Raw genomic sequence first — 15813 nt, 5'->3', positions numbered from 1 at the left:
TGAGTCCTCATCTTAAAGCATTTTTGAGCAGTGTTGGTTCCTTTTCCACGCTTTTTTTGACTTTAACCATCTGCTATTCTGCTGTGGGCCCACTTATCTGATAAAACAATATTGGCGTAAGCTAGAAAGGTTATGAATTCCCGGTTCCTTGCTTTTGAATAGATTGAATTCTTAATTATTTCTCGGGCATTTCAAAGCAGATAAAGTAAATGTTTACATGGAAGCAACTTGCATTATTGAACTATACTCTTGGGACCCCAAACTATCTCTTCTCTCTAAGTGGAAAAACATGAAGTTGCTCCTTGTCTTCACAGTTATTTCTAGCTTCTTCTTCTGCTTCTTTTACGGTGCTGCTGGTGAGCTAATAAAAGCTCTCCCAGGACAACCTGCCAATGTCGCTTTCAAGCAATACTCCGGTTACATTGTCACTGAACCTCAACATGGCCGAGCTTTGTTCTACTACTTTGTGGAAGTGGGTTCTGCCAATCCACTCTTACATCCCTTAACATTGTGGCTTAACGGAGGTAAGAGTCTTATTTATATCTAGTTTCCAAAGTTCTCCTTGAATAAACTGCTGTACATTGGTTTCTTCTAGGCCCCGGTTGTTCATCTCTTGGCTTTGGTGCATTCATGGAAAATGGTCCTTTCCAGCCAGGGGAAAGTGGACACTTGATCAAGAATAAATATTCATGGAATTTGGGTAATTCTTCACTATTTGTTCAGTAGTATGAACAATAATCTAACTGTGAAATTAAGTTACTCAATGGATCTGATATTCTTAATGAACAGAATCAAACATGTTATATCTTGAGAGTCCAATTGGAGTGGGGTTTTCTTACTCAAACACAAGCTCAGATTACCTCGGAGTGAATGATACTATAACAGGTTGATATAACTAGTAATATGTCATTATTGCACATTGGTAATTTTTAAACTCAGAGCATTGATAACCAGTGTTTTCAGCTAAGGAGAATCTTCAATTCCTTCTTAATTGGTTCAAAGAATTCCCACACTATCGAGACTCGGCTTTGTATCTTTCTGGGGAAAGCTATGCAGGTTAGGTTTCATTTATTAGCAACAGCTCTACTTTTCTTTGTGCTTTCATTATTTAGTTGGCTGTCAAATAGAGGGAATGTAGCCATCTGTATGCATTCAAATTAATTTCCCTCTTCTGATCTATGTTTTTCAACTATTGCTTCTTGCTTATCTTTAAAATTGACATAGTCTAATAATTTTTTCTGCTCAAAATGAATTAATATAGGTCACTACATTCCTCAGCTGGCGGCCCTAATCCTAAATTACAATAAGCGTTTAAGTGTCAGACCCATCAAGCTTAAAGCCATTGCAGTTAATCTCTCATTGCTCTTAATATTCCGTCAGCTTCCTGTTACCAAGTATTCATGTTTTAGATTGAGCTTTACCAATTTTCAATTTTACTTTTTGGTCATTCTGCAGTTGGGAAATCCTCTTTTAGATCTGGAAATTAGTGTAAACAATGATGAGTTTTTGTGGTCACATGGAGTCATTTCAGATGAAATGCTTATGCTGAGAAAGATTAAATGTAATGAACCAAGGTACCTTAAAGAGTCCATTCACCAGAATCTGTCCAAAGAATGCATAGATGTGCTCAAAAAACAGGAAGAAGAAATGGGTTCATATACTGATCCTGGAGACTTGATTTTGCCAATTTGCTTGTCACCAACTGTACTAGGCCAGACAGTTTATCACGGAGCACTCAAGCTGTTACATGCGAAGGTAAGTAACTAAAGCATTACCTCTAAGGCATGAAAGTGGATTTCGTAGATATGTCATGCAAATGTACAGGTTCTTTCGAACTAACAATAGTCTTTGATTATTCTTGCAGCTTGCTATGAGATCAGGTGTTTCCACTGATCCATGTCTTGCAGATAGGATACATCAATACCTCAACTCACCTAAAGTACAAGAAGCATTTCATGCAAACACAACTCGCCTCCCTTCAGTTTGGGAATTCTGTGGAGGGTCTCTCTTTCTCGCAATTGGCAATTTGGCATATATATTTGTGTGTGTGTGTGTGTGTGTGTGTGTGTGTGTGTGTGTATATATATATATATATGTATATGATGTGCCAGTTTAACTTATGTTTATGCAAGTATCCAAGCAAATTAAACAACCTGTTTCTGTTACAGGCATCTTGTCTATCAAAGAGAGAATCTAGGAATCAATATCTTACCACTTTTGTCAAAACTTCTCAGAAGCAGGATACCGCTTCTCCTCTTCAAGTGAGTAATCCTGCACCTCAAAGGTGTTTAATTTCAAGCTTCATTTGCCTTAATTGACTGAAAGCCTCTGCCATATATTTCACTGCAGCGGAGATCAAGATTCAAAAATCCCATTAACACAAACAAGGATAATTGCCAATATGCTTGCAAAAGAATTGAAGTTTGTTCGATTTGGAAATTATGCTCCTTGGTATGACAAGATGCAGGTATGCGTTTGCAATGCCACAATAAAGTGTTGCATAAATTGCCAAATTATGCCTGCTGCTCAATTCTTTTCCCTCTATTTATCTCTGGTTCATAGTCTAAAAAATTTACGTTCAGGTTGGTGGGTGGAGTCAATCATTTGGCCGAGCAAGGAAAGGAAAAAATGTGACATATTTGACCTTTGCTACAGTCAGAGGTGCAGCTCATGAGGTCCCATACACTTCGCCTTCAGAAGCTCTCACTCTATTCCGAGCATTTCTTAGAGGATCTCCTTTGCCTAGAACCAGAGTCTAAGTTACTTAAAGTCAGGATTAATAACTTGGTATTGTTGTACGTTTTAATTATGATTTTCTTTTGCAGTTCTATAAGTGGAGAATAAATCCATTAAAAAAAAAAAAAAACTGAGTAGAAAGCTCCATCTGCATGCCTGGCTGGACTAATAGGAGAGAACTGTTCATGTCTTTTTATAATTGGTTTCATTGTATTTTCTTTTTGTACTTATTGTCCTTGATCAACTATTCTGCGAAGTCTTGGCAAATTTTGGAAATCTTACTAACCAGATGGGAAAGAGAAATAGCTGAGAAACAAATACAATTTTCAACTAAAATTTTCATGTAACTGGGTTTAAAACAAATACAGTCGCAATTTTTTAATAGAATAATGGGTTTGAAGTTTGAACCAATAAGAACCGGAGTTTGACAGTACCTAGAGTAGTTCATTTGGTGTCATAAATTAAAAAAATAAAAATGCTTGGCTAAATAAAAGTAAAAATCATGAGAAAGTGGTGCATATTGGGAAATTTTTAGTATGAATATTTTATTTTGAATAAAACAAAACTATCAAATCTTCACCGAGTCAGAATTATTTGGCCACTTATATCATGCTAACATATTCCGACAAATTAAGCTTCAAAGTTTTTTTAGAGGAGAGAGATTTGAATTCTCCTCTTCAGTGGAGAATACATGACTTACCCTTAAGCCTTAATTTTTTTTTTCATGAACCTCAGTTTGAATATTATAAGGCACATAATGCATCTTCACCATTGGTTCTAGAATTTCAACCTCAAAACAAATTTATTTGGAATATATTGTGATTACCATTTTCCTTTTCTGCTAACTTCGATTTTTTTTTCCAGTTTTGATGGAAAAAGCAATTCGAACATAATTTTTTGAACGTGAACGATATGCATTTTATCAATGAAATAAATATCGACACTTTGATTCCTTTTGAATTTCTTTTTTGACTACAAAGTTTCTGCTATGGCCTACACACATGTGATGAAGAATTTTGACCCGTGCTCAAGCTTTGATTTTTGTGGAAAAAATGAAAGCTACGTTAACATTATCCATTATCCATCCGAGAAGCTATACTCTCACTTTGATTTCTACTTCAATTCTTGTTTTTCTGAAAGAAGATGCAATTATTGGTTTATTTCACTTTTATTTCTTGCTTGTTGCTCGTTTCCAGGACTTCTGCCGAGCCGATAACAAGACTTCCAGGTCAACCTCCCAATGTTGCTTTCAAGCAATACTCAGGTTACATTGTTACTGATGCTAAACATGGTCGAGCTTTATTCTACTACTTTGTGGAAGTCGGTGCCGCTGATCCACTGTTACATCCCTTAACATTATGGCTCAATGGAGGTAAGAGTCTATGTTTAAATTTCGTCGTTGTTTTACTCTTCCTGGATAAGTTCCAGCTTTAGCTTAATTCGCGTCTCTTTGCATATTGTTTTCTGGGGTTTGAATTAACGTTTCTCCAGGCCCTGGATGTTCATCACTTGGCTTTGGCGCATTCATGGAACATGGTCCTTTCCAGCCAGGAGAAGATGGATACTTGGTCGAGAATCAATTTTCTTGGAATTTGGGTAAAGCTTTAGACTTCAGTATATTATTCAGCTACATCTTGATATGGAAATCTAACTGTTAAATTAAGTTACTCAGACTGGTTTTCATTTTCGTAATGAACAGAATCAAACATGTTGTATGTTGAAAGTCCAATAGGAGTTGGATTTTCGTACTCAAATACTAGCTCCGATTACATTGGCGTCAATGATACTTTTACAGGTAGATATAGTTAATTTAACATGAGATTAGGCAGTCGGTGAAGTGTTTAATTCAGACGACTGATTTTGAGCCTTTTCAGCTGAGGAGAATCTGAAATTTCTTGTTAATTGGTTCAAAGAATTCCCTGAATATAGACACTCAGATTTGTACCTTACTGGGGAGAGCTATGCGGGTATTTATTGGCAACTGTTTAGCTTTTCTTTACTCTGTTTCTTCTCTGCAGTTGTTGTGTAACATTCTGCTGCCATTGAAATAATCAGCTTAAATTTATTTCCCTTTTTTGCTTTATCCTATTTACCTTTGCTTATTCATTGGTTTATGTAAAATTATGCAGGTCACTATGTACCGCAGCTTGCTGCCTTAGTGCTGGATTACAATAAGCAGTCCAATGGCAGACCAATCAGGCTCAAAGCAGTTGCAGTTAATCACTTCTTGCTTACATCCTGTTTTCAGCCTTATAATACTTTTTTTTTTTTTTGCTAAGCCAGATTTATGTTATCTATTAACTATTTTTGACATTTTTGCAATCAGTATTTCAGCTTTACCAAATTTCCAACATTGATTTTTTCTTTTTCCTATTCCTGCAGTTGGGAAATCCTCTTTTAGACTGGGAAATTAGTGTTGACAACACTGAGTTTTTGTGGTCACATGGAGTCATTTCTGATGAAGTGCTCATGCTGAGAAAGACAGTCTGTAGTCGCCCGAGGAATTTAAAGGAGTATCTTCATCATAATTCGTCCAAAGAATGCATTGATGTCAGCCTCAAACAAGATATGGAAATAGGTGCGTATACTAACTTTGGAGATCTGATTTTGCCTCGTTGCTCATCAACAAGTCTATTTGGGCAGTCTGTTTTTCTGGAAAAATTCGATGCAGAGGTAAGTGGTCCATTGTCCCCAAGGAATCTCAGTTAATTTCAGTAAAAATATATGATGCAAATGTCCAGGTACTTCTTTCTAGTACTTAGTGTTAGTCTTTGATTGTTCTGGCAGCGTACAATGAGATCAGTTATCACCGGTGATCCATGTATCCAAGATCGCATACATCAATACCTGAACAAACCCCAAGTACAAGAAGCACTTCATGCAAACACAACTGACCTGCCTTATCTTTGGGAATTCTGTGGAGGGTCCCTCTCTTTTCCTGACAAAACTATATCTGCTGCATTTGTCTTGTTCATAACTCATTTTTCTTCTAGTATGGGAACATTTTAACGTACTGTTCCTGTTGCAGGCCTAATTTGGTATATCAAAGAGAAAATTTAGAAATTAACATCATACCTCTTCTGTTGAAACTTCTAAGAAGTGGTATTCCACTTCTCCTGTACAAGTAAGTCAACACTCCAATTGTTCCTTTCGAGCTCCATTAGCCTAATTGACAGATAACTTGAGCTATTTCAATGCAGTGGAGATCAGGATGCAAAAATCCCACTAACACAAACGAGGATAATTGCCAACATGCTTGTAAAAGAAATGAAACTTGTGCCATTTGGGAATTATGCTCCCTGGTTTGACAAGATGCAGGTATATATGTAATATTGTAATTGCAAAGTCACCCTAAAAATGTATAGCTTAACCATGTCTATTCAATTCTTCTCCCTTTATTTGATTTCTGATTTCAGATTGGTGGGTGGACTCAATCGTTTGGCCAAGAAAGGAAAGGAAAAAATATGACATTTTTTACGTTTGCTACAGTTAGAGGTGCAGCACACGAAGTTCCATACACTTCTCCCTCACCAGGCCTCACTTTATTCAGGGCATTCATAAAGGGATCTCCTTTACCTAGAACAATCGCAATTTAATTAGCAACCAAACGGTTTCAGACTAATGGATTGAAACTTCATGCTACTATGTGTGTAATTTCAATAACAATGATCATGTTTGCAGTTCAATTTCTGTACCAAACAACTTGCCTGCCTGGTTAGACTAATCAAAGAGGGATAGTTTCGGATCTTAATATTTGGTTTTGTTTCATCATTTATCATTACATTGTACTTCACCAACCAACCATCCTAAAAACATCAGAAGTGGTTCTGCAAAGCTAGGCACGAGTCAAAGAATCTAGAAGAGGGGTTTTGGCTACATCAAGAATTAGCTAAAACTTGAATGAAAATAAAGCGATTGATGACAGCAAAAATGATCAAATGATGTTCATCAAGTTGGAATAATTAATTTATAAATATGCTGATGAGGTTAATCTAATTAAAGGAAGGAAGAAAGGAAGGAAAAAAAGTTATATTTCTAACTACTTAAAGCAGCATCCATTGACTTCATTTTTATGATAACCACAACTTGATTTAGATCATATTAATTAAGAATCTTAATAAAGTTTTCAAGCCATTTGACAGGTTCAATACTCTATCAAAAGACTATGATAAGAAGTATAATATTTAATTCTTCCATTTTTATATGCAGACCTTCATATACATATTCTTGATTGAGGTGTCAACACCATCCTCCTCTTTCACTTATGACAAGTTGATCCCTTGCAAGCCAAAAAAAAGATCATATATATATATATATTATATTTCTTGTTTTTATATATATTATATTTCTTGTTTTTAATTGGACTTGAGATCATAATAATAATCCTTATAAAATGCAACATGTTAGAACAATAAAATATGCATTATACCAACCTAATGAAGAGTCAGGGTTGAATAAAAACCCATCCTTTGTATAATAAGGTCTTTACTTTTCAATTTTTGAAATACATATGTAGCACTTTAAACTATTAAACCTCATCTTATAACTAAATATAATTCAAGTAATAATGTTTATGTATAGATATACGGTATTGCAAAATTATTAATTGAACTAGTTTGTTACCCATATAATACACGGATTATCTTGCTTTATTAATTTACTTTTAATTATTATTCAATCAATTATTTTTCAATTGTAATTAAAAATTTTATTTAAGAGATTTAGTTTGTGATGTAACAAGTTAAAAACTACTTATCATTTAATATAGTTATTTGTTATCCACTTAATAAGGTAATCATAAATAATTTATGCATGTAAAAAAATTTTATCTTCATGATGACACATAAGATCATTTCTAATTTTATGTTATTTATCAAATAAATATATTTAAAATTTTATTAGTTATTCAAATCTTTAAAATTTAAAAGAAGGACAATATCATATATATCTAATTATTTATACTTGAAATTAATTTATAGTTAAAATACAATGGAAAAAATTCCTATAAATTATGGTTAATTATAAGGTTTTTTTAGAAAATCACAAATTATTTTTTTATTTCAATTTTTTTCTTACCAAATAATCTCAAACACTTTAAGTATGATACTATTATTTATCATATGAAAACTATATAATTTTATATCAATTAAATATTAGAAATTTAGTTAAATAAATTTAATTTAATTAAACTAATTAAAATAAATTAAAAAAAATACATATTTTTAAATTCGCATTCATGTTTGATTAATGAATATTTTTCAAAATTCAAGCAAAGGAAAACAAAAAAAAAAAAAAACAAAAAAGGACCGTAATTGAATATAATTCTTTAACTTTATCAAGAAGTAGACTTGTTCATTAATTAAATTATGAGTTGGATTTATGATTTTATGCATAATTTTTTGAATATAGATTCAAAATATTATTATATTAAAAAATATTTAATTTTAAATTTTAAAAATATTTAATATTATAAAATTTTAATATTTTAATAATAAATATAAATTAAATAGGTGATTTGAGTCAGACTTGAAACAGAATCTAAAATTTAGAAATGTTTACAACTGGATGCCACTAAATTCATGGACACTTATTAATTTTTTAAATTCATATATTTTTTTAAAATTATGTTTAAGAAAATATCAAGTACTTACTAAATAAGATTTGATTTGAAAAATAAAAAAGAATGAAATCAAATTGGATTTCAATTTATCCTAACTTTTTTATAAATAAAAAAAATGTTATGACTTTGAAGAGAAAAAACTACAGCAAATTATAAATTTTATACAAAATCATAATTGATGCACTAATTATATTATATATATATATATAATATGATTTCAAAAGTCAATTAGTTCTTTTTATTTGTAACAATATTTTGATATAAATAGTAGGTTCAAATCAATATAATCAAGTAGATTATTAATGAAAGTATTTTTGCATATTGTAAGAAAGTTGAATTAAGAGAAAAAAATATTACATGATTGAGTGAAGAGTCAAATATATATATATAAAAAAAGGTTTATAGATAGCACTTACAAAATAAAAGAAAAAATATTTTCTATAACTTTGCACTTTGTAATATATGAGAAAAAAAAAAGGACAACTGAAAGAAAAAAATATTACCTAATTAAATAAAGAGTTAAAAGTAAGAAAAAAAGATCTGTAGATAAAACTTACAAAATATAAAAATATATGTGTTTATGAACTTTATATCTTGTAATATATATATAAAAAATTAAAGTTAAAGACTGTGTGCTTACTATAAGTATCTAAAAATAAATAAATGCTTCTATAACTTTCACTTTTTAATATAAAAAAAATGAGATAACACAAAAATGGAGGACAATGACAAAAAAAAATCAAATTGATGTTAAAGAATGATATTAAACAATCATTTATAAATTATTAAAAGATTAAATTTGATCCTTTTAAATAATAAAAGATTATCATGAAATCTATTAAGATAAAATTATATTTGATATTTTTAAAATTTAAGATATATAAAAAATTAATTTTAAAAGATAAAATATATATTATTGTCCTAATCGAAAATGATAGGTAAAGTTTTTTATATTACACAGGCAAACTTTACAATTATTAACATTACAAATTTAATTGTAAAGGTAATAAAAATATAAGCATTTCAAAATATAAGACTAATTACTGATCAAGAATAATTGTGCATTTCCACTAGCTATTTGGTCATTTAGGACTAATCTCATGTCTAGACCCACACATATAACTAATTATTAAAAAATTAAATTTTAAAAATAAAAAGATATATTTAAAGGTTTATTTGACAAATAAATATGATTTTTTTTTAGTAAAAAGAAAACTTTGGATAATTTAAAATTTTCAAATAAATATGTCTTAAAAAGATTTGGATAACTAATAATTTTTTAAATAAATTTATTTAATCCATAAATAAAAATAAGAATTAATTTAACTTATTTAAATAAAATCTTACCAAAATAAAAAATAATAATTTTATCCCTTTAATTATTTTAAATCTAAATTGATTTTTCAATTAAATTTTAAAATTTTGGATAATTAAATAAAATTTGAAATTTATTTTTTGATAGTCTACAATTAAAAAATGTCTTATATATATAAAGAGAAATTTTAGTAATTTTTTAAAGTATCAAAAATAAAAACTATCTACATAAATATTCACATAAGCAAACTTTATATATAATCATGTATGTTGTAATATAATATAATATAATATATATATATATATATATATTAGATTAAGTGACAAAAGATAATCCACTTTTAATTATTACTTTTTTAACTGTCAAAACTAATCGGATTATTAAACCTAATATTCCTCCAACAAACACTATTAAACTAGCATAAGATTACTGACATTTTAGAAAATTTTGTGACGATTGTGTGACTATCACTTGATATTAAAAAAGTTATGATGTGCTTCCAACAAAAAAAATATATATATATATATATCTTCTTTTTAAATTTTTTTTTTTATGTTAGATAAGATTGTTTCATCTTCTGGATAAAATATGTCGTATCAAATGATTAAAAATCATATATTTAAAATAATTTCAATAAATGATCGTTAATTATACTCAAATTTAAAATTTTTATGTCGAAGAAAACGATTTTTATTAATTGAATCAATCATTTAGTAATATATACATATATATATATTTATATATATATATATATAAATGCACACCATTAAGCTTATGCTATAATATAAAAGTATAAAAAGATAAAGTGGCTCTTCATTAAAGACAAAATACTCTGTCGTCATTGACTCAAAAAACCTATGATAATCCTCTTGGAATGAATTGGCTTAGCAGAACCAATTAATCAAAACCCGAACAAAATTTCTGTACTTGTTTATTTTAACAATTTGACTTTTACGAGGAAAGCTACTACTATATAATTAATTATCTAATTAGTGATTGACAGACAATTAATTTTTTTATTTACTGATTTAAAATCTCAGACCAATCATCAACAAACTCAATATGTATTGTCTAATTGAAATTAATTGTTAAAAAAACACAATTTTTTTTTTTTAATTTTACATTGTATAATTCAATCCTTCTTCATCCTTCAATTTATCACTTCAATGATTTCAATATTGAAAGTATACCTACGATACATATCCATCCATGATTTTTCTCTAATTAATTTTCTCCACTTTCTTCAATTTTTCTTTTTCACATTCAAAATTTTGTACGAGGAACCTTTCTCAAAACCACAAAAATTGACTTTTTTTCTTCATATATTTTTGACTAACTACATTTATACTTCATTAATATAAAAAATTCAAGGTTGAAACTTGACTATAAACAATTATAGAGTTAAATCAACCTATGCTCTTCATTTTTCTCCCTAATTCCTTTTAGTATCTAAACTTTTTAGTTTCAATTTTCAACAATTTGAGCCTCAAATTCTACAGAGAAAGTACAAAATGAAACTTTGATTTAAAATGTTGACATCATATTTAGAAAATGTAAGATACCAATTTTTAATGACTTTTTCAGATTAGAAAATGAAGTAAACTTGCCAAATTTTGCATAAAAAAGAAGCAACCCTAACCTTAATGTGTAATTTCTGTTTTTGTTCTTTTCTTAAAATTCCATCTAAAATAATTAGCTTTAGTATCATAGTCAATGGCTGCATCCAGCTGGAACATCCAGAGTGTATACGGTCAGGTCAAGCCATAACTTATGACCGCCTTTTTCGCTTGATTGGATGACGCGGCAACCCATGATTGGCTAGTGTCCCAAGAACATTTGAGGTGTGTAGCCTTACATGGTCACCGCAGTCAAAAAGACGGCAGCTGAATTCGGTGGTCGCATGTCATCTAATGCACGCACGTAGGAATCTTCAATATTTTGATTGATGGTTTTAGTTTGTACACATTAAAACGCCGAAAATTGAACAATTCTCTTTCTTTTTCTTTGTGTCTGTCCAATGATTTTTGTAAGAACAAATTGGTTCGGGAAAGGAAAATAAAAGACATATTGAAAATGGAAGGAAAAGAGTTGCTTCTTGGATTGTATAAGAGAAGATGAGTAACAAATTGAAAAACAGAAAAAGATAAGCACTGTCTGTGGTTTGAATTATTTTTTGGTTTTGTTTTTTAAAGTCAAAATCTGTAGCCTGGAGGTGTTTCTCTCCTTATATAAGACGCTCCCATGTTCTGACAATTTTGGAGATTGAGAATTAAAGAAATCAATCAAGAAAAAGTAATGGAGACCAATTTGGAGAAGTCTGCTGCTGTTGGAAATGTTGTGTTTGAAGAGAAGATAACCAAATCTAGGAGCTCTGGTGAAGAGAGTGATGATTTTATACAAAACAAGGTGAGCTTATAGGGTTTCAAATTCAATCTTTAAAATTAGATTGTTAAATCAATCGATGAACTTTGGGATGTTTAAGATATATGTACAACTGGATTTCGATTGTTTTATATGCAAAGATAACAAAACTTTGAACTTGGCAGTATGAAGTTTTGGTACATGTTTATAATTTTGGCAGTACAAATTTAAAATGTTTTGAACGATCCATTGAAAGTTCATTAATGGGGCATTGGTTCATTTTTTTTCTCGGTTCTTAGATGGTTTGACTCTAAATTTTTCTCTAACTGATCATGATCTGATAGTTGATAGTAGATCTTTCTTCTGGATTTTTTTTTTTTTGGCTTTAATTGTAAGGTGATCTTATTGCCATCTAAAATACATTATTTTTTCCATAATAACTCATTATTCATGCAAGAGGATTTATTGTAACGTGTAGGGAGAAAATCAAAGGCATATCAGAAAAGAAGATGATAGCTCCAAGCCTCTTTCCCTTAACCAAAAGGATATTTCAAACGTCATCAAAGATGTATAAAGAACCGGATCACAACTTCATAAAAAAACAACTACTGAATTCTATTCAGCCACTTAATTCCACCTTTGAAATTCATTCAGGAGATTAGTTTCTTTCATTTTGTCTGCAGCAGTTAGCTAGGCTCATCATGCTTATTCTTTTATTCCATATCAGAATTAACAATGATTAAATAATCTTTTGAAAAATTTCTCAATTTGATACTACCTATCTTCTAGAGACCATTTTTTTTTTCGAATTAATTAATTCATTGAAGTACAATTTCTGTTTCCTGAAGGACCATCAGATTGAATCAACCAAAGCCAAGATGGGAGCGGTTAAAGAAGAGAATGCAAGGTTAAAACCGTTACTATCTCAAACCGTGAAGGATTACCAGTCTTTACAAATGCATTTCCTCGATATTCTTCAGCAAGAAGAAGCCAAGAAGTCCACCTGCAAGGCACCTCGAAGCCTTCCAGAAAATGAAGAATCTGATCTTGTTTCCCTTAGCCTGGGGAGAAGTTGGGATCCTGATCAGCCTAAGAAACAAGAGACAAAGAGTAGCACTAGCAACCTGTTTAGTAAGGGCAAAGAAGAACATGAGAAACCGAATAATAATGAAGGACTTGAACTTGGATTGGGATGCAAATTCGAGACAGCTGGTTCAACTGAACCTGAGAAGAACCCAAGTTCTGAAAGTAGCTTAGGGAAACCAGGGGAAGAGGAACCAACTGAGGTATGGCCACCAAGTAAAATTCTCAAGGCTGTGAGAAGTGGAGATGAAGAAGATATATCAGAGCAAATGCAGCTGAAAAAAGCTAGGGTTTCTGTCAGAGCTAGATGTGATACCCAAACGGTATAGCACAAATATAAATCCAATTTTTATTTGCATTAAAATTAAGCATTTATATTTGATGCACTTAGTTTATACACTGCCATTGAACTTCAAACTACCACATAATCAATAAATAAACTAGAAAGTTGAGAAATCCTTATAATCAAAAAATAGCTATACATATGCAAAGGAAATGTTAAAATTGTGCTGTTATATAAAAAAAACTTCATGGATTTTATATATGCAGATGAATGACGGATGTCAATGGAGAAAATATGGACAGAAAATATCAAAAGGAAATCCATGTCCTCGGGCATACTACCGGTGCACGGTGTCACCCACTTGTCCTGTGCGAAAACAGGTATCGATCAGCTGGCCTGCCTTAGTTGCAATCTTATCCAAGCACTCTAGGATCAGTTTGATTTTGATTAGACAACTTAAATCTGAGTGCTAAGAATAACATGGAGTTTCCAAATGCCATCATTTTACACAAGGAAAAAGAAAGCATTAACCTTCAGTACTACTATTATTTATATAACCGCTTAAAAGCAACCTCATTTTTAACATGTAGGCATGCATTAACAAAAGGATCGTACCTTTGGCCATATATACAAATATATATATATATATATAAACATTTAGATTTTCAAACATGGAAATTGGAAATAAAAGATCATGATGAAATTGTGGAATATATATAGTTGCCATATATTGTAGTAATCTTTTTCCACTCAACAACGACACTATTTGTCCGTGTGAAGCCTATATTAATCAAATTAGGGACAACAAATTAACAGCGAATTTGTTCAAATTATCATAATATAAAATTTCAGCATTTATGTATCACAGGGTAGTTGTTATGAATTTATGATTGATTATCAGCTTAAAAAATATATGGATTTTTTTTTGGCAGGTACAAAGATGTGTCGAGGACATGTCCATCTTGATCACAACCTATGAAGGGAACCATAACCATCCACTATCCCTAAGTGCAACAGCCTTGGCTTCCACCACTTCTGCAGCAGCTTCCATGCTACAGTCTCAATCATCAAGCTCACAACCGGGCCTTGGGACCTCAGTTTCTGCACCCAGTACTTCCACATCTTCGTCTGCTGCTAACCTCCAAGGCTTAAACTTCAACTTCGCCCAAAATTCAAGGCCATATAATCCGTACTATTTCCCTAACTCTTCAATCTCAACTTCCAATTCTCATCCCACTATCACTCTTGATCTCACTGCACCATCCGACTCCTCATATTCCAGTAGATTTTCTAATGTACCCAGATACTCATCGACATCTCTCAACGTTTCCTCTTCACCTTCTTCTTCTTCTTTAGAAGTTTCCCACCCACAAACATCTTGGAACACTAGCCACTTAACCTTTGGGGCATTTAACCATAAAAATAGTTATATTGGGCCATCGAATTATCTAGGAAGGCAACCACCTCAAGAACGAGTTTACGACCAATCTTACATGCAAATGACCAACCAGACTCCTCGCCAACAGTCTTTTTTAGAGACAGTAACAGCTGCAACAAAGGCGATTACCTCAAATCCAAGCTTTTGTTCTGCCTTAGCGGCTGCTTTCACCTCCTTAATCGGAAATGGAGGTGGTGTGCCAAGAGAGAATATTGGTGGAAATGAAGGGAAGTGGGATGAGTCACATCCTCAGAAAACAGCCCACCCAGTAGCTGTAGGGAATGAAGTAGGCTGTACATCAAGCTACTTGGGAAAATCTTCATCCATGAATCCTCATCAGAAACAACAAAAGCCAGGAAGCTTACGACTGTTCCCAACATCCAATAGTGCTTCAGATCCTCTCACAGATAATAGCAAACATATCAAATGATGGACTGCTAGAAAAGCTAGCTAGCTGATGTATATGTTTCACTTGCCACAAATCAGCCCGCGGATTCCAATTAATGATATTTTTTGCATGAATTGAGGAGAAGAAAGCGAGACCAGGGAGAGAGAGTAGACAGTACTTAGAGAGCAAAATATAGATTTTTTTTTATTTCATATTAATTAGGTATTATGTATGCAATATTATAGATTTTTTTTTCCTTTTTAAGAAAATTTGCAATAAACTCAACTTTTGCTTTTTTACTATTTCCTTTTTTACATTTTACCTTACATCAAATATTGGGAAGGAAAATATGAAAAGTAAATAGTTAAAGTGACAAGAATCATACCATTCTATTGTGTGGAATTGCGGAAAAATAATTTGGATTAATCCCAGATCCTGGACATTACTCGACTAGGGAGACAAATTCAAGGCCAGGACCACAGGAAAGTGAGGCCAGAAGATCCACACAAATGGGCATGGCTATGCTAAAAGCGGAGGCCCACCTATGTTTGCTCATGAGACCATTTCTAACAACGTGGTAACTGGTAAC

The 15813-nt window shown here is 31.6% G+C and overlaps 3 protein-coding genes across 6 annotated transcripts; all 3 read left to right on the top strand.

The window, feature by feature from the left end:
* The first annotated feature begins 192 nt into the window (after nucleotides 1-192).
* On the top strand, nucleotides 193-3003 carry LOC111318368 (serine carboxypeptidase-like 45). The gene is made up of 10 exons (XM_022921188.2): nucleotides 193-524; nucleotides 596-700; nucleotides 790-885; nucleotides 964-1056; nucleotides 1262-1347; nucleotides 1456-1755; nucleotides 1865-2001; nucleotides 2169-2261; nucleotides 2350-2467; nucleotides 2583-3003. The coding sequence occupies exons 1-10, from the start codon at nucleotides 218-220 to the stop codon at nucleotides 2757-2759; spliced, it is 1512 nt and encodes a 503-aa protein (XP_022776923.2). The 5' UTR covers nucleotides 193-217; the 3' UTR covers nucleotides 2760-3003.
* A 760-nt stretch (nucleotides 3004-3763) lies between these two features.
* LOC111318369 (serine carboxypeptidase-like 46) lies at nucleotides 3764-6487 on the top strand. 2 transcript variants are annotated; one of them, XM_022921189.2, is made up of 10 exons: nucleotides 3764-4108; nucleotides 4228-4332; nucleotides 4436-4531; nucleotides 4611-4703; nucleotides 4866-4951; nucleotides 5119-5409; nucleotides 5524-5660; nucleotides 5765-5860; nucleotides 5937-6054; nucleotides 6153-6487. In XM_022921189.2, exons 1-10 carry the CDS (start codon nucleotides 3880-3882, stop codon nucleotides 6330-6332), a joined length of 1431 nt encoding a protein of 476 aa, XP_022776924.2. In that variant the 5' UTR covers nucleotides 3764-3879; the 3' UTR covers nucleotides 6333-6487. The 2 variants fall into 2 exon arrangements, with proteins under 2 accessions (XP_022776924.2, XP_022776925.2); XM_022921190.2 differs by lacking the exon at nucleotides 4611-4703.
* Nucleotides 6488-11574: 5087 nt separating this feature from the next.
* LOC111317630 (WRKY transcription factor 72A-like) lies at nucleotides 11575-15523 on the top strand. Of its 3 annotated transcripts, XM_089756696.1 has the most exons (5): nucleotides 11575-12077; nucleotides 12511-12600; nucleotides 12881-13438; nucleotides 13665-13778; nucleotides 14331-15523. In XM_089756696.1, exons 1-5 carry the CDS (start codon nucleotides 11967-11969, stop codon nucleotides 15264-15266), a joined length of 1809 nt encoding a protein of 602 aa, XP_089612822.1. In that variant the 5' UTR covers nucleotides 11575-11966; the 3' UTR covers nucleotides 15267-15523. The 3 variants fall into 3 exon arrangements, with proteins under 3 accessions (XP_089612822.1, XP_089612820.1, XP_089612814.1); XM_089756694.1 differs by lacking the exon at nucleotides 12511-12600 and having other exon boundaries at nucleotides 11709-12077; nucleotides 12890-13438; XM_089756688.1 differs by lacking the exon at nucleotides 12511-12600 and having other exon boundaries at nucleotides 11714-12077.
* The last annotated feature ends 290 nt before the right edge of the window (nucleotides 15524-15813 follow it).

Source organism: Durio zibethinus, chromosome 2 (genome assembly GCF_047325235.1).
Source record: "Durio zibethinus cultivar Kanyao isolate XHJ-2024 chromosome 2, ASM4732523v1, whole genome shotgun sequence".
Classification (NCBI taxonomy): domain Eukaryota; kingdom Viridiplantae; phylum Streptophyta; class Magnoliopsida; order Malvales; family Malvaceae; genus Durio; species Durio zibethinus.
This window is presented reverse-complemented; position numbering and strand designations above follow the sequence as displayed.

Coding starts and splice junctions, on each gene's coding strand:
- LOC111318368 (XM_022921188.2), top strand. CDS start 218: ATGGAAGCAACTTGCATTATTGAACTATACTCTTGGGACCCCAAACTA. Junction 886..963: donor AGTGAATGATACTATAACAG/GTTGATATAACT, acceptor CAGTGTTTTCAG/CTAAGGAGAATCTTCAATTC. Junction 2,002..2,168: donor GTTTGGGAATTCTGTGGAGG/GTCTCTCTTTCT, acceptor TTTCTGTTACAG/GCATCTTGTCTATCAAAGAG.
- LOC111318369 (XM_022921189.2), top strand. CDS start 3,880: ATGCAATTATTGGTTTATTTCACTTTTATTTCTTGCTTGTTGCTCGTT. Junction 4,333..4,435: donor TCAATTTTCTTGGAATTTGG/GTAAAGCTTTAG, acceptor CGTAATGAACAG/AATCAAACATGTTGTATGTT. Junction 5,661..5,764: donor CTTTGGGAATTCTGTGGAGG/GTCCCTCTCTTT, acceptor TTCCTGTTGCAG/GCCTAATTTGGTATATCAAA.
- LOC111317630 (XM_089756696.1), top strand. CDS start 11,967: ATGGAGACCAATTTGGAGAAGTCTGCTGCTGTTGGAAATGTTGTGTTT. Junction 12,601..12,880: donor TTTCAAACGTCATCAAAGAT/GTATAAAGAACC, acceptor TGTTTCCTGAAG/GACCATCAGATTGAATCAAC. Junction 13,779..14,330: donor CTTGTCCTGTGCGAAAACAG/GTATCGATCAGC, acceptor TTTTTTTGGCAG/GTACAAAGATGTGTCGAGGA.